The sequence below is a fragment of the Rutidosis leptorrhynchoides genome, chromosome 4 (assembly GCF_046630445.1).
Source record: "Rutidosis leptorrhynchoides isolate AG116_Rl617_1_P2 chromosome 4, CSIRO_AGI_Rlap_v1, whole genome shotgun sequence".
Lineage (NCBI taxonomy): Eukaryota > Viridiplantae > Streptophyta > Magnoliopsida > Asterales > Asteraceae > Rutidosis > Rutidosis leptorrhynchoides.
The window spans coordinates 440,681,762-440,706,771 of record NC_092336.1 but is presented as its reverse complement, the minus strand read 5'-3'; the positions used below and the strand labels follow the sequence as shown (position 1 = coordinate 440,706,771).

Here is a 25,010-nt window from a genome sequence, read left to right as displayed (position 1 = left end):
CATCCCAAAAATATTAGATTTTAAAAGTGGGACTATAACTCACGTATATAAATATTGTAAAACAGTTAATAAAGCATTTGCATGTATTCTCAGCCCAAAAATGTAATGAGTAAAAAGGGAGCAAATGAAACTCACCTAATGTATTTTGTAGTAAAAATACATATGACGACATTAGATAAACTGAACAATGCAGGGTTGTCCTCGGATTCACGAACCTTAAAGGCATTAAAGGCTCAAAAATATAGCAACACACCCAAGTAGGGACTTGAACCCGCGACCTGTCGCCCACCCAGTAGCACCCTAAACCATATCACCATCCTTGCTTTTCTAATTAGAAACCCCCACTATTCTTATTTAACCGAAATATCATGTGTTCTACACTTCTTCTTCATCATCAATCAAATTGGCCATAGTTCAAACAATTAATAACCACGATTACTAAACTGAGTTTTTGGACTTTCAACAATCTATAAACACATAAGGAGTGATTAATTGGCAAAAAAATAAAAATAATAAAAAAAAATATAAATACTCCACTGCCATCGTTGTTTATAAAGAAAAAAAAATTTGATTAAACAAATTCAAACGAATTAGGATATGTTTATAAAATGAAATAGTTTGCAAATCGTTCATAGAAACTATTGAAATCATAAATTTAAGTGGAGATACCAAAATGATTACGAATTTTGCGATGAACGATTTGTTTGACTTTTGCCTTCAAAAGTTTGACTCGATATTTGTAGCTTGATATTAAGAGTTGAGGGATGAAACTTTGCAGGAAGATTGAGCGTGAAAATTCTAACAAAATGGAATTAATACATTTTGTAATTTGATTCATTTTCGAGTTTTGGTAAAAATGGATATGAACAGAGGGATGGGTCGGTTTTAAAAAAAAAATTCTATTTTGGTTTAATCAGTAAAAAGAAACTGATTAAGGTGATTGTATTTTGTAATGAAGGAGGAAAGTTGAATGAATTCCTTTTTCAACTGAATCGAGCTATCCATATGTATATCATATAGTGGGTATATAATTTTCTAGTCAGACAAAATAAAAAGAAAAATAAGATATAAAGTTTGATCCTGTCTGCTAGCAATTTTTAACTTCAACTGGTTGTTTTCGAACTTTATGTACTGAAATAGTGAATGACTAATGACTGGTAACAACTCAGAGATAGAAAAAAAACAATTTGATAAAGTTGGATTGAGATGGAGAATAGAGTACGTATCTATGTTGCTTATTTATACGGATTTATTAATCATCTGTATACGTATTTATATATATAGCAGTACATATATTGATATGACAATATGTATATGTAGCACAGATCTTCATAAAATATCTATTTTCTTTTTATATTTTTATTTGAATTTCCCTAATATTCATATATATTTTTGTTTATAGAATATAACTAATCTTAATAAATATAATTATATTAATAATACAAATGTTTTTTTTATTACTTAACATTAATATTAATCGTAATAATGAATCTAGTATTAAGAATAATATAAATAATAATAATATTAATGATTTGATAATAATAACTTTAAAATAGAATGGAAATTTTTGTAATTATGTTAATAATACATTTAGTAGTCATACTAATAACTAAGATCAATGTTACTAATAATGATAATAGTAATAATATTAATGATATTAATAATATAACAAATTTCATGTATCCATGTTCATATTTATATATTTTAATTAACAATACTAGTAATACTGATTAGTACTCATATTTATTTTAATGATAGTAATAATAACAATATTTTAACTTAGGATTACTTTTAATAATTTTAATATTACAATTTGTTTATTATGTAATGTTTAATAATTATATACTATGTATAATTGAATTCTTATACATTACAATAAACATATATAATCATGTTCATGTATAGATTTATTTTAAATCTTACTTAATTACTTTGTATCATATTTTACATATCTAATCCCAATGTTTAATTTATATTTTATAATTTCAAACTACTACATATATTTACATTTATATATTATCTATTTACAAACAATTGTTCGTGAATCGTCGGAAATGGTCAAAGGTCAAAAGCATTCATGAAAAATAGTTCAAACATTTTGGGACTCGGTCTAACAGACTTTGCTTATCGTGTCGGAAATATATAAAGATCAAGTTTAAATTTGGTCGGAAATTCCCGGGTCATCACACACCTGTAGCTCGCGCACCTTATAGACTCGCACCTTTCGAGATGCAAGAATTATAGAGCCAACTACAAGAACTACTTGACCGTGGATTTATCCAACCAAGTTTCTCGCATTGGGGTGCACCTATTTTATTTGTGAAGAAGAAGGATGGATCCTTCCGTATGTGTATCGACTACCGTGAACTCAACAAATTGACGATCAAGAATCGGTATCCTCTTCCCCAAATTGACGATCTTTTTGATCAACTACAAGGATCGAGCGTCTACTCCAAGATCGATTTGCGATCCGGTTATCACCAGTTGAGGGTGAAGGAAAGTGATGTGATGAAGACTGCATTCAGAACCCGTTATGGTCATTAAGAGTTTCTCGTGATGCCATTCGGTTTGACAAATGCACCTGCCGTATTTATGGACCTCATGAATCGTGTCTGCAAACCATACCTGGATAAGTTCGTTATCGTCTTCATAGATGATATCCTCATCTACTCCAAGAGCGAAGAAGAACACGAGCAACATCTTCGATTAGTGCTTGAACTCTTGAGGCAAGAGCAACTTTACGCCAAATTCTCCAAGTGTGAATTTTGGTTGAAGGAAGTCCAATTTCTGGGTCATGTTATGAGCGACCAGGGTATCAAAGTTGATCCCGCCAAGATTGAAGCTATCAGCAAGTGGGAGACCCCCACTACTCTGACGCACATTCGCCAATTCCTAGGTCTTGCCGGTTACTACTGAAGATTTATTGAAGGTTTCTCTCTAATTGCGCGTCCTTTGACCGCACTGACTCACAAAGGGAAGAAGTTCATTTGGGAACCCGCACACGAATCAGCATTTCAAACCTTGAAGAAGAAGTTGACCACCGCACCTATCTTATCTCTTCCTGAAGGCAGTGACGATTTCGTCGTTTATTGCGATGCATCGAAAAGTGGTTTTGGTTGTGTACTAATGTAAAGATCAAAGGTTATTGCCTATGCTTCTCGTCAACTGAAGATTCACGAACAGAACTACAATACTCACGATCTCGAACTTGGAGCCTTTGTCTTTGCGCTCAAATTGTGGAGACACTATCTTTATGGAACGAAAAGTACTATCTTCACCGATCACAAGAGTCTCCAGCACATATTCGATCAGAAGCAACTGAATATAAGACAGCGTCGATGGATCGAGACGCTAAACGACTATGATTGTGAACTTCACTATCATCTTGGCAAGGCCAATGTTGTAGCTGACGCTTTAAGCCGAAAGGAGAGGACGGCACCTCTTCGTGTTAGGGCTCTGAACATCACCATCCATTCAAACCTCAACACCCAGATCAGAGTAGCCCAAGATGAGGCTCTCAAGGAGGAGAATATATCTCATGAACATTTAAACATACTTGTCTCTCGATTCGAGGTTAGGGAGTCTGGACTCCGATGTTATGCTGGAAGAATTTGGGTACCTCTTTATGGAGATCTACGGAGCCTTATTTTAGATGAAACCCACAAGTCAAGATATTCGATTCACCCAGGAGCAGGCAAGATGTACCATGATCTTAAAGAACAGTATTGGTGGCCAAATCTTAAGAAGGACGTTGCAACTTATGTTGGTAAGTGTTTGACTTGCTCAAAAGTAAAGGCCGAGCATCAGAGGCCCTCTGGATTACTTCAATAACCGGAAATCCCACAATGGAAGTGGGAAAGGATAACGATGGATTTCATCACCAAGCTACCAAAGACGGTGGGCGGATACGATACCATTTGGGTTATTGTTGACCGTCTTACCAAATCTGCACACTTCTTGGCTATGAAGGAAACGGATACGATGGAGAGACTTGCTAAATTATACATCAAAGAGGTTGTATCTCGTCTTGGTGTACCTTTATCGATCATCTCAGATCGCGATCCCCGTTTTGCATCCAGATTTTGGCGTTCTTTGCAAGAAGCCATGGGAACTCGTCTCGACATGAGTACTGCTTATCACCCACAGACCGACGGGTAAAGTAAACGAACGATTCAGACATTGGAAGACATGTTGCGTGCATGTGTCATTGATTTCAGAAAGGCCTGGGAAAGGCATTTGCCACTCGCCGAATTCTCTTACAACAACAGTTATCACTCGAGCATTAATGCTGCACCTTTTGAAGTGTTGTATGGCCACAATTGCCGATCTCCTATTTGTTGGGCAGAAGTAGGCGAAAAGCAAATCACCGGACCCGAGGTAGTACACGAAACAACGGAGAAGATTGCTCAGATTCAAGCGAGACTTAAGACTGCCCGCAATCATCAAAAGAGTTATGCCGATCTTAAACGTAAAGACTTTGAATTCAACGTTGGTGACCGTGTAATGTTGAAGGTTGCATCTTGGAAGGGTGTAATTCGTTTTGGAAAGCGGGGAAAGTTAAATCCGCGATATATTGGTCCTTTTGAAATTTTGGAGCGTGTTGGACCCGTTGCTTACCATTTGGATCTACCAGCACAATTGAGCTCTGTTCATCCTACCTTCCACGTGTCAAACTTGAAGAAGTGTCTTGCTGCACCCGAACTTATCATACCACTTGAAGAACTTACTATTAATGATAAACTCCATTTCGTAGAAGAACCTGTTGAAATCATGGACCGTGAGGTCAAAACTTCGAAACGCAACAAGATTCTGATCGTCCGAGTACGATGGAATGCCAAACGAGGACCTGAGTTTACCTGGGAGCGAGAGGATCAAATGATGCAGAAGTATCCTCACCTTTTCCCGACTCCTCCATCTACCTCAGCTTAAAATTTCAAGACGAAATTTTCTTTAACAAATGGGTAATGTAACGACCCTGGATTTTTCAACGTTTACTTATTTATATTTATTATTAATGCTTGTGATTTAATGAATGTATTGTTTACATACATTTACTTGTTACCATACTTGACTTTAAATGCCCGAAGCGTCTTTGTGACACACGAAACTTTCACGAATAATATTTTTGAATATTATTTACATTCATGATTAAGTTTTATTAATCATTTTAATTAACTAAGGATTACTAGTTAAGTACTTGGGCTTATTTATTTAATTTGTTACTTACATGCATACTTGGGCTTTATGATTGTACATGGGCTTAGAAGCCCACCCTACACACTTATATGGACTTGTTAGCCCATTACTACCATGCAAGTATTACTTAAAACTAAACTAGATTAAATAACTTTGTAAAGAATCTAGTTACATGTTACTTCCCATGCAAACACCTCTAATGACCAACTTTTGAACCTTTACATGCAAGAACCTTGTGGACAATTTTCTTCCCCCTTGCATAACCGTCTGCCTTGAGGCCTTTTAGGGGAGTTCAAAACTTTTTTTTTTTATTACTTCTTCATTTGCTCTCATTTCACTTTTCACACACTTCATTTACTTCACATTTTCTCTCATCTTTCCTCTACATTTTGTAAGTAACAAGAACTACTTCTCCTTCCTTTTCTTGTCTTCAAAACCGTGACATACATACATATACATCATCATCTTTTGTTCTTTGTTGTTGTTTAATTCTTTGTAATTGTTAGTTGTTGTTGTTTACTTACTAATTATTCAGAATCAAACTTGTTAGTTTGATTCTTCATATCATCTTGTTCTTACAAGACATACAAGAACATAAACTTTCTAGTTTATGTTCTACACTTAATGTTTTAAAAGATTAAAGTTCATGTGTTGTAAAAACCATACTTGTAATTCATGTTTGTAAACTTAAAGTTTACATTCTTAAAGATCAAGCTTTGGCTTGAATCTTTAAAGTATCAACAACCATGAACCTTTTGCTTGTTTATTTAGCTTATTACTTCATTTTCTTGTACATTTAAAATCGTAATTTTGGTTGTTATTGGTCAAGTGTTACTAGTTAACTTTGATCTCATTTTTCTTGAACTAAAGTTAACTTTATGATTTCAAGAACATGGAAGTATAACTTTCTAGTTATAACTTCAAATACTTATGAAAGATCTAAGTTCTATAGCTTATGGTCTACTTATGTTGTCATTAACAAAAGCTTGTAAGCTTACATACACTTTGCAAGATGAAAATCTAAGTTTTGTAGCTTATGGTTTCATTAAAGTAAAGATTCAAGTATTATTACTTGGGATTTAACTTAATAACTTTAGATCTAGACCTTTGGGTCTTGGATCTTCAAGATCTAACTAAAGAACTATGTTCTACATCTTAAGATCTTGATTAGTTAGTTACTTTCAAGTTTGCAGTTCAATATTACTTTTATAGTTCATGTATGTGTCGGATCTAAGATCTTGATGTAACTTTGGTTCATCAAACTACTTGCAACACTTAATTGAGTTGTGCTACTTATCTTAGACTTACACTTGTGTTATGATGGTCAAAACTTGGTAAAGATGATGTAAACACATCAACGAGTTGTACACTTGAAGCTATATGCATCAAGGACGAGAACCGTGATGAACGTTAAGCACCAAGAACCACCGGAACCTACTGTTTACTGTTTTATGGAACAGACCCGAATACCTGGGCTACTGTAAAGATGATTTTCAGATATATCTGTTCGATTATATAACTTTTCATTTAGGACTCGTCTTAATTCGAGTTACGGTTTAGGATTTATGGCCCTCCGATCGTCACTATGTCTTTTAACGTTGTGCTGAAAATTCTGACCTACTCGCACTTAGACCGTCGCCACGGTCAAACGAAGATGAGTTTGCTTCTGGAATTTTTACCACAACTAAAGGACTCATATACGGAGCCATGGCCACTGGTCTCACCCTATTTCAGTAGGTATTGAGGCCGTGGTGACTGATCCAAGTCAGCCTTTGTTTTAAACTCTTTTCATGAACGAAACTTACTTTACACCTTTTGTTTGATGATGAATGATGATGACCTTTAATACCTTATTTACATACATTTAAACCTATTGGAATGATTTACTGACTTAGTAATATTTGTCTTAGGTTGAGGACTTTTCGGACCTACATACTTGCTTACTTCCCGACTCGACTTTACCACTACTTTACCACTGTGAGTTATAGCATCCCTTTTTACTTTAACTATTTTGGGAACTGAGAATACATGTGCATTTTATGTTTTACATACTAGGCACGAGTACTTAAACTTTATATATGTGTGGGTTATACAACGGCATAAACATTCTCTTTAGCTCGGTAACGTTTAGTCATTGGTTTTTGAACAGGTGAACGCGAATCTTAGATATGGATCCATAGGGTTTGACATCCCCACTCGGGCTAGTAGTGCTAGTATTTAATGGGTGTTTAATACTTCGTATACATACGCACTTGCCAAGTGTACTTTCAGGGGGTTATAAACGTTAAGTTGGTTACCAAGTGCCCACGGTTAAGCATATACTTTACATACTATTTTGAAACACTTGTTGAAGCACTGAAATCTCGTGGCCTACCTTACATACTGTTATACTTAAACTATAGCTCACCAACCTTTGTGTTGACGTTTTTAAGCATGTTTTTCTCAGGTGCTTAAGGTTGCTTCTGATGTGTACTAGTCTTGCTGTAGACACCCGCTGCTTTAGAGATGTCACTGCATGAACGTTTATCTTGCATTCATAAACATTATTACTTTTGAAACTATGATTTGTAATGACCTATGGGTCACATACTATTATCCTTGCTTCTATTCATTGAAGCATACTTTGGTTGTTAAACATTGATGTTGGTTAAGACATCATCTTCTATCATGAATACAAACGTATTTTGAAATAGCATATAGTGTTCAACCTTGTAATGATCCTGTTGTTGATGATTCGTACACGATGGTTTTGTACGGGGCATCACACATCTGGTCTTCGAGCTCAGTTACCTGATCACGGAGGGTATCCACCTCCCTCGTCAGTTCCTCGACAGAGGGAGAGGCTGCTGGAGCAGGCGGTGCAGGTGTTGTCGGTGGTGCAGATGATGCTGGTGGAGCTGGTGGTGCAGACGGTCCAGCACCAGAAGTAGATGCTGCGTAACGGGGAGCCTTACGTATGAATGGATCAGCAGGATACGGCACAAGCCGCTTATGGGCGGTAACTCTAACCTTCAGTCCATGTGCGTTAACGAACGATCTACCTCCGTTAACCCCTGGAATAAAGGTACCGTCGAAACGATACCGCTTCTTCGGCGGGGTAGAGGGTGGCTGTACGGGTGCCTCCTCAGGGTCCTCGTCGGAATCATCGTCGGAATCCTCGTCGTTGGATTCTTCGGATGACGAGTCATCGAAATCATCGGAAGGTGGATGTGCTCGGCCGGTAGTCATCAGTCGGTATCTGCCGGGTGGAATCAGCACGACACGTCCATCAGGAAGGCATCTAGCCCAATGACCATGCTCATTCCGAAAAGGAACGTCCCCATATTCCCCAGGAATCACAGCACCACCGGAATGGTGCTGTGGCTCCGAGGGTCCTGGGATGAGTGGAGCTGGAATCTTCTGTGGATCCTCATGTACGTCTGAGATGATCACTGGGTCGGGTGCATGGCTACTGGCTCCAGAGGACGAAGCGCCAGAGTCGCTGGAGGGTAAAGAGGACGGGATCTGTGTGTCGGCAGCAGTAGCAGGCGAGGTGGCGGATGAGTCTGAGTCGCTCTCCAAAATGATAACGGGCGTGATATCCGACATCTGAACAAGGAAAAATAACTTTTTTCATGTCAGTAAGTCATATAGCAAGCACGTATTAGGCAAAGTAACTACGACAGTCTAGATCATCTATAGCAGTAAGTAGCATGGCAATAATAGCGAATCCTACAGAAGTATCATGCAATCAAAAGCAGATGGTAGCATGTAGTAGTGAAAACAAGTAGCAGTATACGACATATAGCAGTAAAAGTAAGCAGCAGCATGCAGCAAGTTCTACAGAAACAAGTAAACTAGCAAGTTGTAGATTAGTCCTATTAGTGAATCTTACTCGGTCCGGTCTAGACTCACTAATGCAATCTAATTCCCTACAACCAATGCTTTGATACCAAATGTGACGCCCCGTACACAATCAACGTGTACGGATCATCAACAACGGGATCATTACAAGGTCAAACACTATATGCTGTTTTAAAATAAGTTTGCATTCATAAAATGGAGTGACGTCTTAACCGACATTAAAAGTTTTACAACCGATAGTGTGCTTCTACGAATAGAAGGCAATAATAACAGTATGTGACCCATAGGTTGTTACAAATTCATCGTTTCAAAAGTAACATAGTTTGAATGCAAATTAAATGTTTCATGCGAAGACATCTCTAATAAGCGCAGCGGGAGTCTACAAAGCATGGAAACTACAGCAGAAGCAATCAAACCTTAAGCACCTGAGAAAAACATGCTTAAAAACGTCAACACAAAGGTTGGTGAGCTATAGTTTAAGTATAACAGTAATGTAAGGTAGGCCACGAGATTTCAGTGTTTCAAAATAGTATGAAAAGTATATGTATAACCGTGGCACTTGGTAACTAACTTAACGTAAATAACACCCCTAAAAGTACACTTGACGAGTGCGTAAGTTTACAAAGTATTAAACACCCGTTAAATGCTAGCGCTACTAGCCCAAGTGGGGATGTCAAACCCTATGGATCCATATCTAAGATTCGCGTTCACCGGTTCAAAGACCAATGACTAAACGTTACCGAGCTAAGGGGAAAGTTTATGCCATTGTATAACCCACACATATATAAAGTTTAAGTACTCGTTCCTAGTATGTAAAACATAAAATACGCATGTATTCTTAGTTCCCAAAATAGTTAAAGTAAAAAAAAGGGATGCTATAACTCACAGTGAAATGTAGTAAAGTCGGTACGAAAATAAGTAAGCAAGTAGTTGGTTCGAAAGGTCCTCAACCTAAGTCAAAAGTTACTAAGTCAGTAAATCGTTCCCAATGGTTTAAAAGTATGTAAATTAGGTCTTAAGTATCATCATCATTCATCATTAATCAAAAAGTGTAAAGTAAGTTTCAATCAAGAATAGAGTTTGAAATAAAGGCTGACTTCGTTCAGTCGCCACGACCTCTATGCAAACTGAAATGAGGTGAGACCAGTGGCCATGGCTCCGTATATGAGTCTTCTAGAGGTTGACCAATTTCAAAAACCAAACTCGTTTTCGTTTAACCGTGGCGACGGTTTAAGTGCGAGTAGGTCAGAAATTTCAGCACAACGTTAAAAGGGTGTAGTGACTTTCGGATGGCCATAAATCCTAAATTGTAACTCGGATTAAGACGAGGTCTAAACGGAAAATTATCTACTCGAACCGAAATAGCTGGAAATAAACTTTTCCAGTAGCCCAGAATATTGATCAGTTCCAGAAAACAGTAAGTAAGGTGTTCCGGTGGGTTCTTGGTGCTTGATGCTCATCACGGTTCTCATCCTTGATGCTTATAGCTTCAAGTGTACAACTCGTTGATGTGTTTGCATCATCTTGACCAAGTTTTTACCATAATAACACTAATTTAAGTCTAAGATATGTAGCACAACTCACTTAAGGGTTGTAAGTAGTTTGATGAACCAAAGTTACATCAAGATCTTAGATCCGACACATACATGAGTTCTAATAGTAATATTAAGCTACAAACTTGAAAGTAAACTAAATAAACAAGATCTTAAGTTGTAGAACTTAGATCTTAGCTAGATCTTAAAGATCCTAGACTAGAAAGTCTAGATCTAGTGTTCTTAAGTTAGATCCTAAGTTATAGAACTTGGATCTTCACTTTAATGAAACCATAAGTTATGAAACTTATATTTTCATCTTGTAAAATGTATGTAAGCTTATAAGCTCTTATTTACAACAAAATTAGAAGACCATAAGTTATATAAACTTAGATCCAACATAACTATATGAAGTTATAACTAGAAAGTTATACTTTCATGTTCTTGAACTTATAAAGTTAACTTTAGTTTCAAGAAATATGAGATCAAGTTTAACTAGTAAAACTTGACCAATTTAACAACATCACAACTTTAAAGTACTTACAAAAGAAAAAAATAAACTAAAGTTACAAGTATTATGTTCATGTTTGTTTCATACTTAAGAAGATTCAAGTCAAGCTTGGATCTTAAGAATTTAAGTCTACAAAACATGAACACAAGTATGATTATAAAGTTTATGAACTTTTAATCTTATAGCATTTAAGTGTAGAACCATAAACTAACAAGTTTAGATTTTTGTTCTTGGTTCTTCATCAAACAAAAGATGGAAGTAACCAAGATTACATGAAGATACAAGTTATAGAACTTGATCTTTAACAACAATAAACTACAACTAGTAAATGATGATGATGGATGTCGATTTTAAGGAGAAAAAGAAAGAAGAAATAAAGTTTGTAACTTACAAAGTTTGAGAGAAATATGAGAGCAAATGAAAGTGTGTAAGTATGTGTGTGTAAATGTGAGATAATACTTGCAAATAAGTAACCCAAAAAAAAAAATTTGAACTCTCCCTCCCATTCACCTAGGCTGACGGCCAAGCTCCCAAAGGGGAAGGTCAAGACTCACTTTCATGTGTTGGAGAATAGTTTAAGCTTAGAATGGTATTAAAGTTAAATGTATGGGAAAGAGTTCTAGCATGCTTGTAAGATTTGTCTCCTAATTAGCTTAATTAACCTTGCTTTTCCTTAATGATTCATTAGCTTAAAAGATGGGCTTACTAGTCCATTAAGTGTGTAGGGTGGGCTTTCAAGTCCATATAATAAAAGCCTAAGTCCAAGTAACCAACAAATAAATAAATAGCCCAAGTAATTAACTACTAACATTAGTTAATTAAAAATGATTAATAATAATTAATCATGTACGTAAATAATATTTGAAATATTATTCGTGAAAAGTACGTGTGTCACAAAGACAAGTCGGGCCATGTAAAGTCAAATACGGCAACAAGTAAATGTATAAAAATACATTTATTAAAATGCAAGCATTAATAATAAATTATTAATAAATATAAGTTGGAAAATCCAGGGTCGTTACAGTTACAGTTGTAGTGAAGGTGGACGTGTCAATATGCAAAGAGAACTACCACACCCATTTTTTAGATACAAGTATGTCATGTTGCATATTGTGTTGATACTATTTTATGATAACGAAAGCAGCCATTTTGTTAATATGAATATGCCATGCGCTGCATATCAGGTGTTTGATATTTAGATGATTTTATTCTTACACTTTGCAAGCAACACTACTAAACACTTTCGGTTATTGTAATTTTGGCAGGTTCAATGTAAAATGTCGTAACTGCAAAACCACTAAATCAAAAGTAGCAACGTCAATATCATATCGTTAATTGATACGGAGTATATCATTTTCTGATTCAAGATTGTTTGTTGAAGAATCCACACATTAAATGGTAGCTTCGAAGATCATGGTGACAAGGTTAATCGTGAGTCGTATTCCATCTTCTTTAATATTATATATCTTTTTTGTATTCAGTAGTTTAATACAAATTATATATGCAGGTGAAGAAGAAGGATCTGATAAATCAAAGAAAAAAAGGACTGACTCAATCAAGTGAAGACCAACAACTCTTTTGCACAACAACTGATCTACTGCAGTAAACTTTTACATACTTTTGTATCACCACTCTTTAGTATATCTTGATTTTGTACCCTTTGTGATTTTATCTACGTTTTATAACTGTGCATACAGGCAACCAAAAGGTGCGATGAAAAGCACTCACAGAAGAACACAAAGGATATAGCTTTGAGAATCTTCTCTTTAGTGTATGTCGGTTCCAGAAACTTACCCACTTTTATCCGATAAATATCAATGTAAGTTCGTGTATCATGTTCTCACTACTCCATAAAGTATAGTTGCCATTTTAGTCGGGTTGGGTAGCGGGTCGAAACGTGATTCGGGTTGAAACATGTCATTTCATTACGACTTTGGTTAAGTTGGGCTGAGCGAGAAACATTATTGTTATTTTCTTTTGGGCAACAAATTTTGTTATTTAATAAAAAAGAATATAATCGACATATTAAATATTACCTTCCCAATATAACTAATAGACAAAATTTGTCTTATTTGTTATGAATAGTCCTATTTAGTTTTTCACTTTTCACAAACTTAACCCCCTAACTTCCATTAAAATACAAATCGACCCCCCACTTTATACCTATATTCTAAATTATTATTTATCCCATCACTAACACCAAAAATACTGAATTATAACACCCACCACACTTTACCGACTTGTACACTGCGCTCAAATAGTAGGACCCACATAGGCCACTACTGTGCTACATTTTTTTTTTGTCTCCAACGATAAAAGAATCAACTTTCTTAGAAGGAACAACCCTTCAACGCTACTAAAAGATGTTGAAAACCATTCTTTTTTACAAAATAGATCAACTAACTTTAACGCTAAAAGAAGCTACTTTCACAAAAGGAACAACCCTTCAATGTTAGATGTCGAAAAAAATTCTATTCTTTTTTACAAAATAGATCAAGATTTTTTTTTTTAACTCGCATTCAAAACGAAGCCCCCGGCGCGAAGCGAGCGCTCCACAACTAGTTAAATACTATAACAAACTAACAAAAGTTATAGTTTAAACTTTTAAATAGATGTATTTGTTTTGGAGAATTTATACACCATGAATAAGCTTTGTATAAGTTTCAACCCATATACTAATAAAAGAGTTAGAATTGTCCCATCCAATAATGTATAGATTGTTATAATATATAAATATATATATATATATAAATGGATAGTCAATTATTGATACACAAAAGTAATATTATTGTATTACCTAAACTTGTGATATTTTTGCTATAAATAGCCATGAATGCAAGCATTAAACTTGCACCATTTTCTCACACTTACAAAGTATTTCTTTCTTTCTCTCCATTATCATCTTTGTTCTTACACTTCATTATTAGTATTCTTAATCAAGAATCAAATCACTAAAGGTAGTTATAAGCCTACTGAATTATAACATCAAGAATCAAACCACTAAAGGTAGTTATAAGCCTACTGAATTATAACACGTTATCAGCACGATAATCTTAATACTAATTATGGTTGGCTCTGCCACCTAAATGATATATGGTCGGTTATACCACCTGAATAATATATGGTCGACACTGTCGTCTAATTATCATTTATGTTACTAACATTTATATTTCAATTATCTAACATTTATATGGCCGACACTGTCGCCTAATTATCATTTATGTTACTAACATTTATATTTCTATTATCTAACATTTATATGGCCGACACTGTCGCCTAATTATCATTTATGTTTACTAATATTTATATTTATGTTATATAACATTTATTAATGATTGCTTACATATGGTCGACACTGTCACCTGCTTATCATTTATGTTATATTAAATTTATGTTTAATGTTTATATACTTATGAATATAAAGTGACTATAATTTATCATGTTGTTTGTTTTAATAGAAAATGTCGAATCTGGAAAAGCTTAAATTTTCTCCTTTAGAATCAACTGGAAACAACTACATGCCATGGGTTATAAAAGTAAAAATGCATCTTAAATCAATGGGCATTCTTGAAGCCATAAATGAAAACAACACTTGTTCTGAAAAAGAACAAGCAACGGCATGTTGCTTTATTCATCAACATATTGATGAATGCTTACAAAATAATTATGTGACTGTAGAAGATCCCCATGTTTTATGGGAAGGTCTCAAAAGCAGATTCAATAATCAAAGAGAAATTTTACTTCCAGCTGCTATGGAACAATGGAGAACATTAAGGTTCCAAGACTTTAAGAAAGTAAATGAATATAGCTCAGCTCTGTATAATACATGTTCACAACTTAAATTCTGTGGACATGAAATAAGTGATGCAGACATGATGGAGAAAACTTTCTCCACAATGAATGATGCAAACATCACAGTGCAAAGAAATTTGAGAATGCTAAAGTTCAAAACATATCCTGAACTTAATTCATATCTCTTAGTTGCAGAGCAAAATGATGAGCTATTAATGAAAAATCAGCAATCCCGTCCTACTGGTACACTTGCAATCCCTGAAGCAAATACTGCAAATAATTATAAACAGGGACAAGGACGCGGGCAAGGTCGTGGTTATAATAACCATCACCATCATCATGCCAAAAGCCATAACTATGGTAGAAACCATCCTTATGGTAATGGTAATGGGCGAGGACGTGGTCGTGACCGTGGTGGTCAAAGAAATAATAATCCACGAAAATATAAATATCAACCACAAAACAAGCCCACTAAACAAGATGTTGAAGAAAATTCTTCTAAAAATTCTGAAGAATCTTGCTACAGATGTGGTAGAATGGGCCACTGGGCTAATACTTGCCGAACATCTAAACATCTTGTTAAGATGTATCAGGATTCGCTGAAAGATAAAGAAAAGGAAGTAAACTTTGTGGATAACGTCGATCCAACAGTCACTGAGAAACCATCTGATTTATATGAAGATTTCTTGAATGTTTAAGTTGTGTGTCTTTCGAAAAATAAATGATTTAATATCGTCTGTCTTTGTCATTATGTTTGCTAAATGTTTCAGTACTATCTATTTGCGTGTAAAATATTGTGTAATATTAATGTACTCACTATTTATTTCTTATATATGAAGTTCAATATGAATTTTGCTGGAATACAACATCAATCAAGTGGTGGAGATCTCTGTATAGCAGAGAGTGGAACTACACACACTATACTTAAATCCGAGAAACATTTTATTGATCTAAAACCAACGGAAGGAACTATACATACAATATCAGGACCTGCTAACTTGATAAAAGGGATAGGAAAGGCAAATTTCATACTACCAAATGGTACAAAAATTTTAATAAATGATGCCTTATTTTCTCCCAAGTCAAGCAGAAATTTATTGAGTTTCTCCGACATATACCTTAACGGGTATGATTATCAGTCAGTGACAACAGAAAATGAGAAATATTTAAGTATCACTGACAAGAGTCATGTGGTTGAAAAACTGCCAAGACTTAGTTCTGGATTACATTATACACATATAAATGTACCAGAAATACATATGGTAGTTAACGAAAAATATATTGATCCTGGTGTATTCAGTTTATGGCATAACAGATTAGGCCATCTAGGATCAACAATGATGAAAACGATTATTGAATGTACTCATGGACATCCACTAAAGGATAGAAAAATCCATCATGATACAATGGTTCCATGTACATCTTGCTCTCTTGGAAAATTGATAACTAGACCCTCACCACTTAAGGTTGAGAAAGAATCACCAATGTTTCTTGAAAGAATTCAAGGTGATATATGTGGACCAATTCATCCACCATGTGGACCATTTAGATATTTCATGGTTCTAATAGACGCATCTAGCAGATGGTCTCATGTTTGTCTGTTATCAAGCCGTAATGTGGCATTTGCAAAATTTCTTGCCCAAATTATTAAATTGAGAGCTCATTTTCTGATTACACCATTAAAAGGGTGAGACTTGATAATGCTGGTGAATTTACATCTCAAGCATTTAATGACTATTGCATGTCTATAGGAATTGTTGTTGAACATTCTGTTGCTCATGTGCATACACAAAATGGTTTAGCAGAGTCATTGATTAAACGTTTACAGTTAATCGCTAGACAATTGATAATGAGAACAAAACTCCCTGTATCTATATGGGGTCATGCAATTTTACATGCTGCTGCATTGATTCGCATCAGACCAAGTGCAAGTCATAAATATTCCCCCCTACAACTTGCTTTTGGTCAAGAGCCAAATATTTCTCATCTTAGAACATTTGGTTGTGCAGTGTATGTTCCAATTGCGACACCACAACGTACAAAAATGGGTCCTCAAAGGAGGTTGGGAATATATGTTGGATATGAAACATCTTCAATATTAAGGTATATTGAACCTATGACAGGTGACGTTTTTACAGCACGTTTTGCTGATTGTCATTTTAATGAAACATTGTTCCCTAGATTAGGGGGAGAAATGAAAAATAAAGAAAATGATGTTTCATGGTGTGAACCTCAATTAAAGTATCTTGATCCTCGCACAAAAGAATGCGAGACAGAAGTTCAAAAGATAATGCATATACAAGAACTTGCAAATCAATTGCTTGATGCATTTACAGATACAAAAACGGTGACAAAATCATATATACCAGCAGTAAATACTCCAGCTCGAATTGAAATTCCAAAAGCTGGCAATAACGTCACTCATGAATCTTTGCCACGTCAGAAACGTGGAAGACCAATTGGTTCAAAGGGTAAAAATCCTCGAAAAAGAAAATCAGCTGATAATGAAGTAAAAGAAAGTGTTCAAGAAGAACCACAAATCAGTACTCCTACTGCAGAGGAGATTGATGATGTCAATACAGAAATTGCAATCAATTATGCATATTCAAAAATATTATGGAACCGAAATGAAATGAAAAATCTTGATGAGAAATTTTCATTTAATGTTGCATATGACATCATGAATAATGATGATGATCCATAACCAACATCTATGGTTGAATGTCAAAATAGACATGATTGAGCTCAATGGAAAGAAGCAATACGAGCTGAATTAGAATCACTCAATAAAAGAAAAGTTTTCGAATCCATCATTCTCACTCCTAAAGATGTGAAACCTGTAGGATACAGATGGATTTTTGTCCGAAAAAGAAATGAGAAAAATGAAGTTACAAGGTATAAAGCTAGACTTGTAGCTCAAGGTTTTTCTCAAAGACCGGGAATTGATTATGAAGAAACTTATTCCCCTGTTATGGATGCAATTACTTTTAGGTATTTAATCAGCCTGGCAGTTTCTAAAAATTTAGAAATGCATCTCATGGATGTTGTGACTGCTTACCTATATGGATCACTTGATAGTGATATATATATGAAGATACCTGAAGGATTTAAGGTACCAGAAGCATCAAATGCAAAATCCAAAGAAATGTATTCGATTAAATTACAAAGATCTTTATATGGGTTAAAACAATCGGGACGTATGTGGTATAACCGATTAAGTGATTACTTGATAAGCAAAGGGTATACAAATAACCTTACTTGCCCTTGTGTTTTCATTAAGAAAACAACATCCGGATATGTGATCATAGCTGTTTATGTTGATGATCTTAACATCATAGGTACAAATAAAGAGATCTATGAAGCCATTCAACTTCTAAAGAAAGAATTTGAAATGAAAGATCTCGGAAAAACCAAGTATTGCCTTGGTTTACAAATTGAGCATATGCCTAATGGTTTACTTGTACATCAAACAACATATACTGAAAAGATTTTGAAACGTTTCAATATGGACAAGGCAAAACCATTAAGTACTCCTATGGTTGTTAGATCACTCAATGTTGAAACTGATCCATTTCGTCCATGTGAAGATCATGAAGATATTCTTGGACCAGAAGTACCATATCTTAGTGCAATTGGAGCTCTTATGTTTCTTACAAATTGTACAAGACCTGACATTTCTTTTGCAGTTAATTTGTTGGCAAGGTTCAGCTCTGCTCCTACCAAAAGACACTGGAATGGGATCAAACACATATTTCGATACCTTCAAGGAACTACTGATTTAGGATTATTTTATTCTAACGAATCAAAACAAGATTTGGTTGGTTATGCTGATGCAGGTTATTTATCTGATCCACATAAAGCTAAATCTCAAACTGGATATGTATTCCTAAATGGAGGTACTGCAATATCATGGCGTTCTCAAAAACAAACACTTGTTGCTACATCATCAAATCATGCCGAAGTGATTGCATTACATGAAGCTACTCGGGAATGTTTTTGGTTGAGATCAATGACACAAATCATTACTGATTCTTGTGGACTAGAACGCGATAAAAGTCCAACAATTATCTATGAAGATAATGCAGCTTGCATAGCACAGATGAAAGAAGGGTATATCAAAAGTGACCGAACCAAACACATACCTCCTAGATTCTTCTCATACACTCAAAATCTCATTAAGGACAACGAGATTGAAATGAGATATGTTCAATCCAGCAAAAACTCTGCTGATATTTTCACGAAAGCAATTCCAACTGCTATTTTCAGAACACACGTTCATAACATTGGTATGAGACATGTTCAAAAGATGTAACAACTGAAGCGATGTCTACTTGAGGGGGAGTCAACTCCATGCTGCACTCTTTTTCCCTTAGCTAAAGTTTTTTTCCCACTGGGTTTTCTTTAGCAAGGTTTTTAACGAGGCAGTAACTTACCGTTGATCTTCAACAAACAAAATTGTTATCCAAGGGGGAGTGTTATAATATATAAATATATATATATAAATGGATAGTCAATTATTGATACACAAAAGTAATATTATTGTACTACCTAAACTTGTGATATTTTTGCTATAAATAGCCATGAATGCAAGTATTAAACTTGCACCATTTTCTCACACTTACAAAGTATTTCTTTCTTTCTCTCCATTATCATCTTTGTTCTTACACTTCATTATTAGTATTCTTAATCAAGAATCAAATCACTAAAGGTAGTTATAAGCCTACTGAATTATAACATCAAGAATCAAACCACTAAAGGTAGTTATAAGCCTACTGAATTATAACATAGATAAAATTAATATGGTTGTGTAACAGGTCAACCCAACTTAAAGTTTGTATGGGTCAAAACGGGTTGGATTGGGTTGACCCTCTAATGTCCTTGAATAAATTTAATTAGATTATGTGATTACAAATAAAATATTAAAAGATCATAATTACGGCGTAGTATGCTTTCTTTTTGTGATAAAACTAGTTTGGAGGTCCGTGCTTCACTACGGAGACTAAATCCACATACACATATAATTTCAATACTTTTCTTAATCAATAATAAATAAACGGGTTATAAAATAAGGTAAATTATAAGTCGACTTTCAAAAATAGATAAAAATAATCATTACCTTTTGTATATAAGATAAAAATATAGGTAAAAAATAAGTGGTTAAATGGTAAAGTAATTAAAAAGCATAATATAATGAATGTAATGTTTTAAACTGTGTATTTTTACCTAAAGACTATTAATATTGGACCGAGGAGTAACATATAACAATATTTTATAATACTTAAAAAAGTAAACAATTTTTCTATTTTGTATGTAATATTTGTATATGTTCGGTTTCATATTGGCCGGTGGTCTTCACTTGGGATTGAGAAACGACTTTTCTTTATTGAAGGATAAATGAAGGATTATCAACGTCTCACCTCTCCTATAACCCATACATGTGAGATTGAGTTTTGTTGTTGTGTTGTTGTGTACACCAAATTTTATATTTTAAAGAAAATCAAAGAAATCATTTGTTCAATTACTCAACCAACGTTTTAACCTCCAAAACCCACCAATGGGCCTCTGGACTGACCCGTCTTATATATTATACAAACAAAATCACTTTTCCATTAATTAACTTATTTCCCAGTGTTGTTTCCCCCTTCTTTCATTCCATATACCACATTCTCCTTCTCATTCTTTTCTTGTTATTCTTTTACTTATCATCTACTAAATGTCTAATATCTAATATCTAATTAGGTAATTAAAATTAGTTCGTTATGAATACTTGAAATATTGAAGTTTTCTAGATGTTTTCTAGATCTGTTGTATAATTCTTTTAGCCACACGACTTCATTTTAGTTAATCTAGTTCGTTTAAAAATTATGCTATGGTGTGTGTGTATATATATATATATATATATATATATATATATATATATATATATATATATATATAGTTTTTCGACTCAAATTTTTGTTTGTATATCGATATACATAATATGTATATTTATAGTTGCAAAATACAGAGCAACTGTGTTTATCTATGAATTTATATTTTATACTCCATTGTGGTAAGGGAAAACTCAAAAGATTTATATTTTATACTCCATTGTGGTAAGCGAAAAAAAAAAATTCAGAGCAACTTTGTTTATCTATGAATTTATATTTTTATACTCCATTGTGGTAAGGAAAAAAAAAAAATTTGCTACAGTGATTTCGTTACTGTAGCTACAGTGTTCGCGGGGTAGGTGGCGTGGTATGATTGGTGGGATTTGTCCATATTTAGTATTATTTAGTATATAGTATAATAACCTAAATCAACCTATCTTAAAGGGGTTAATATTGCATTTTCTAACAAAATTACAAGGTTGAGCTTCATCCAAAAACTAATATTGACAAAAGTAGTTTTTATCTAAGAATTTGTGACTTCATGCTGCAATAATCCAGGTTTGAGTTTCATCCAAAAACTAATATTGACACGTAGTTTTCATCTAAGAATTTGTGATACGCTGCAATAATCCTTTACGATGGTAATGTGGGGTGCCGGGTATGATATCAAGAATGGTTTCTTAATCTTCACCAAACTGCAACTCTGTTCCAAGAGAAATATTTATTTTACTTGGGTACTCTAGATGCAACAACTTCAAATGAAGGGAATCATTTGTTACGACTTTATTTCACTGAACTGCAACTCTATATACAAGACTTTATTTATATCTACATGTTTAGTTCAACTGCTGCATACTTTGCCTTGATTAGTTTCAAATTAAACGATTATTATTATATTTTCTTTTGCTTTTGTAAGTAAACAAAAGTATTATATATAAAGTTACTTTACTAGAACTATTATAATTTCAATAATATCCATACAAAAGTGCCTGCAAAATAGCGGGCCTTAAACTAGTTAATCTAACCCAAAACAATCATAATGATAACATGATTTCAAGGCTACAAACATATACGGAGTACTTGTATTTTATAAAACACACATAAAGAAAGCAACTAAAGGGACCCAAAAAGTAACAGGAATATGCATGAAAATCTAAACATTGAAAAATAAACTTCAAACCTCATTGTTGCAGAAGTCTCACGCTTATTACAACCATCCCTACTAAGGAGTAAAACCACAACTTTAAAAAGCAAAACACAAACATAGAAATAGAAATAGGTCCAGGCAAGAAAAGCCAACTCATTTAGACAAAACCGTCATTAAGACCCAATTTAGTAAAAAATTACTTGAGAAATAAACACCAAAGCTTAATACTTGTAGTCCTTGACATGTAGGCTCTCAGATGCACCTTCGCTCAAACCTGAACCGCCCTTGTATGTTCCAAGTGTTGCCTCAGAGTTAGCCTTACAACGGGTAAGAAATGCATCCTGAGCTTTCTTGACGTTTTCTTCCTTACCGGACCAGGCCTTGAGGGTGCTTTGTTGTAGGGCCCGCCCAAATGAGAACGATAGGTTCCATGGCTTCTTTCCCTTGTATTGGTTCATTGCGTTGAGGTTAACAGTGGCTTCCTCCTCACTTTGACCACCTGACAAGAACACAACGGCTGGGACAGCTGGTGGCATGGTTCGTTGCAGGGCTCGGACAGTGTACTCGGCTACAACTTCTGGTGCAACCTTCTTGGCATCAGACCCAGGTGTAACCATGTTGGGTTTCAAAAGGGTTCCTTCAAGAAGAACATGGTGGTCGTTAAGAGCTTTGTAGCAGGCTGCTAGAACACGCTCGGTGACCTCAGCACACTTGTTGATGTCATGGGGTCCATCAACGAGAATCTCAGGCTCAACAATTGGCACCAAACCATTCTCCTGGCAGATGATGGCATAACGGGCCAAACCATTGGCGTTGTCGTTGATTGCCAATTGAGATGGCTCGTTCGGGCCGATCTTTAGAACTGCACGCCACTTGGCGAAACGAGCACCAGCTGTGTAGTACTGAGCACATCGTTGAGCTAGACCATCAAGACCTTGGGTTGTGGTCTCACCATTGGTTCCAGCAAGCTCGACGGTACCCTTGTCAACCTTGATACCGGGAAGGACTCCAGCTTCCTTCATGACATCAACGAATGGCTTACCTGCAATCAATTTGTTTAGGGGTCAGACTACAATGAAAATTATCCATGAACAGGGAAAAACATTACATTACATAGAACAACTAAGTAGCGCATTTTAAAAGAAACTATTGTGACCGGCAAATCAAACTATGTTACTCGCATTACTTAAGAACATGACAAATAAACTATGGAAAAATTTCATGTAACTAGATACCTGCAGCAGTCTTTTGATATAGAGTTTCTTCAAAAAGAATAACACCACTGAGGTACTGGAGGGCACCAGGAGTGCAGAAAAGAAGCTCGCGAAGTGCTCTCCTGTTCGACTCAACGTTCTCAACGTTGATACTGGATAGACGTTTCCCGATGGTGCCAGTTGACTCATCGGCAGCAAGAATACCCTTACCAGGGGTACCAATGTAAGCAGCATTGGCAATTAGTTCATCTGATAAGAAGCAAAGGATGTATAAGTTACACCATTATAACATTTTCTTAAAATAACACGAATATATAAATAAAGAACAACTAAACAGTAAAGCCTAAAACTATATACCATGAATCCATGATAGAATTAACATCATATTTCAGGCCAAACTCAACAAAAGTTCATACTCTTGATATAGCTTATTATCCATTAACCTATTATTATTAAGATCACAATTATGTACCAAATATGGATCTGAATTGATCTATAATCCAATAATCTTTTCAATCATCATGATGTTGCTTCTACATAATGATCATAGAAATACCAACTAGATAGCACTATACAGCATCTACAAAATGGATCAACAACTAATTTCAAAAACTTAATCAACAATTTTCCACAAACAACAAACAGATCTTCAACAACTATATCATAAAACTTATCAATTGTTGGTAAGACTCTACACACACACACACACACACATCATAGAAAATAATTTGAAGTACTACATCTAATTATACATACAGTAGTAATACATAAACAAGTAAAATACACAAATCAAGTTATATCAACGAAATAGAAGATAATAAACGAGTCACGGAAAATAAAAAAACCTAAAAAATAACTACGATAGCATAAAAAGGAATCTGAAGAAAAAAAATTAACAAAATTAGTCGACTCAAATCGTTCAAAATTAGGTCAAGTAGCATATTTACATCAGACGAGAAGAAAACAACTTATGTACACAAATCTGATTGAAATCAACAAAAGAATAACTACACAAACTAACAGATGAGTAGATCTAAGCAAAAAACTTATAAATACATATAGATAAACATATTACGTCGATACATATACTCGGTATTATAGATACATAAAAAGATATTATCATACCAGCATACTTTCCTCTGTAAGCAGTCATGATTTGAGATCTGAAAATTGAAGGAAGTTTGTAGAGAAAAAAAAGAAATTAGTGAAGAGTCAAAATAAGAGGGTTTTGTATTTAAAGAGAGAGAGAGAGAGAGAGGAGACATAGGTTTAATCGCCCCCCGAATTATGTAGAATCGGGTCTTTGAGGCGGTTTACCTTTTGTTTGTTTTTTACTATTTTACCCTTGACTTTCATTTTGTTTCTTGTTCTCCAAGATGGTTAGGTGTATGATTGATAAAGATATTTTAAACTCAAAAATTATGTTTTCATGATTTTGGTATTGCTTTCGTCAGTTTATTGATTGATATTGATTAAACTGATAATGATAATAATTGAGATCTACAAAGTTAAAAATACACTACAAAGATAATAACTTCGTCTAAAAAAGGTTCCAACATTTTTATCACACAATTTTATTTATATGTTTGTATATGAGTATTAAAAGAATTGTACTGTATAATTTGTTATTTTTTTATTTTTATTTTTTTTGTTGGAAAAACAGAAATTAAATTACAAAGGCCTTCAACAAGATGTGAAGAGTCCAAAAAGCTACAATAGTGAATTTACAAAGATAATATCCACTTGAGACACAAGGACCAAGCTAAGCTCTTATTAAAAACACTACACTAGCCTAAAATAAAATCATTCAAACTCATACAAAGTGAAAGAAATAAGACGTCAGCCTTGACATGGGATCCATGTTGTAACATTTCGCCTTTTTCCGTTTACCTTCCGTTACTATTT

At 34.5% G+C, this 25,010-nt stretch overlaps 1 protein-coding gene across 1 annotated transcript; it reads right to left on the bottom strand.

Moving 5' to 3' along the window:
- Positions 1 to 21,884: 21,884 nt before the first annotated feature.
- Positions 21,885 to 24,379, bottom strand: LOC139844346 (fructose-bisphosphate aldolase 6, cytosolic-like). Its single transcript, XM_071834564.1, has 3 exons — positions 24,231 to 24,379; positions 23,127 to 23,354; positions 21,885 to 22,933 (listed from the first exon to the last, which is right to left on the bottom strand). Exons 1-3 carry the CDS (start codon positions 24,256 to 24,258, stop codon positions 22,113 to 22,115), a joined length of 1,077 nt encoding a protein of 358 aa, XP_071690665.1. The 5' UTR covers positions 24,259 to 24,379; the 3' UTR covers positions 21,885 to 22,112.
- Positions 24,380 to 25,010: the final 631 nt, after the last annotated feature.

Excerpts from the sequence above, each read along its gene's own strand:
- LOC139844346 (XM_071834564.1), bottom strand. The coding sequence starts at position 24,258 with ATGACTGCTTACAGAGGAAAGTATGCTG. Across the intron at positions 23,355-24,230 it reads TTACAGAGGAAAGTATGCTG|ATGAACTAATTGCCAATGCT; the intron begins GTATGATAATAT and ends GCTTCTTATCAG. Across the intron at positions 22,934-23,126 it reads ATATCAAAAGACTGCTGCAG|GTAAGCCATTCGTTGATGTC; the intron begins GTATCTAGTTAC and ends AATTGATTGCAG.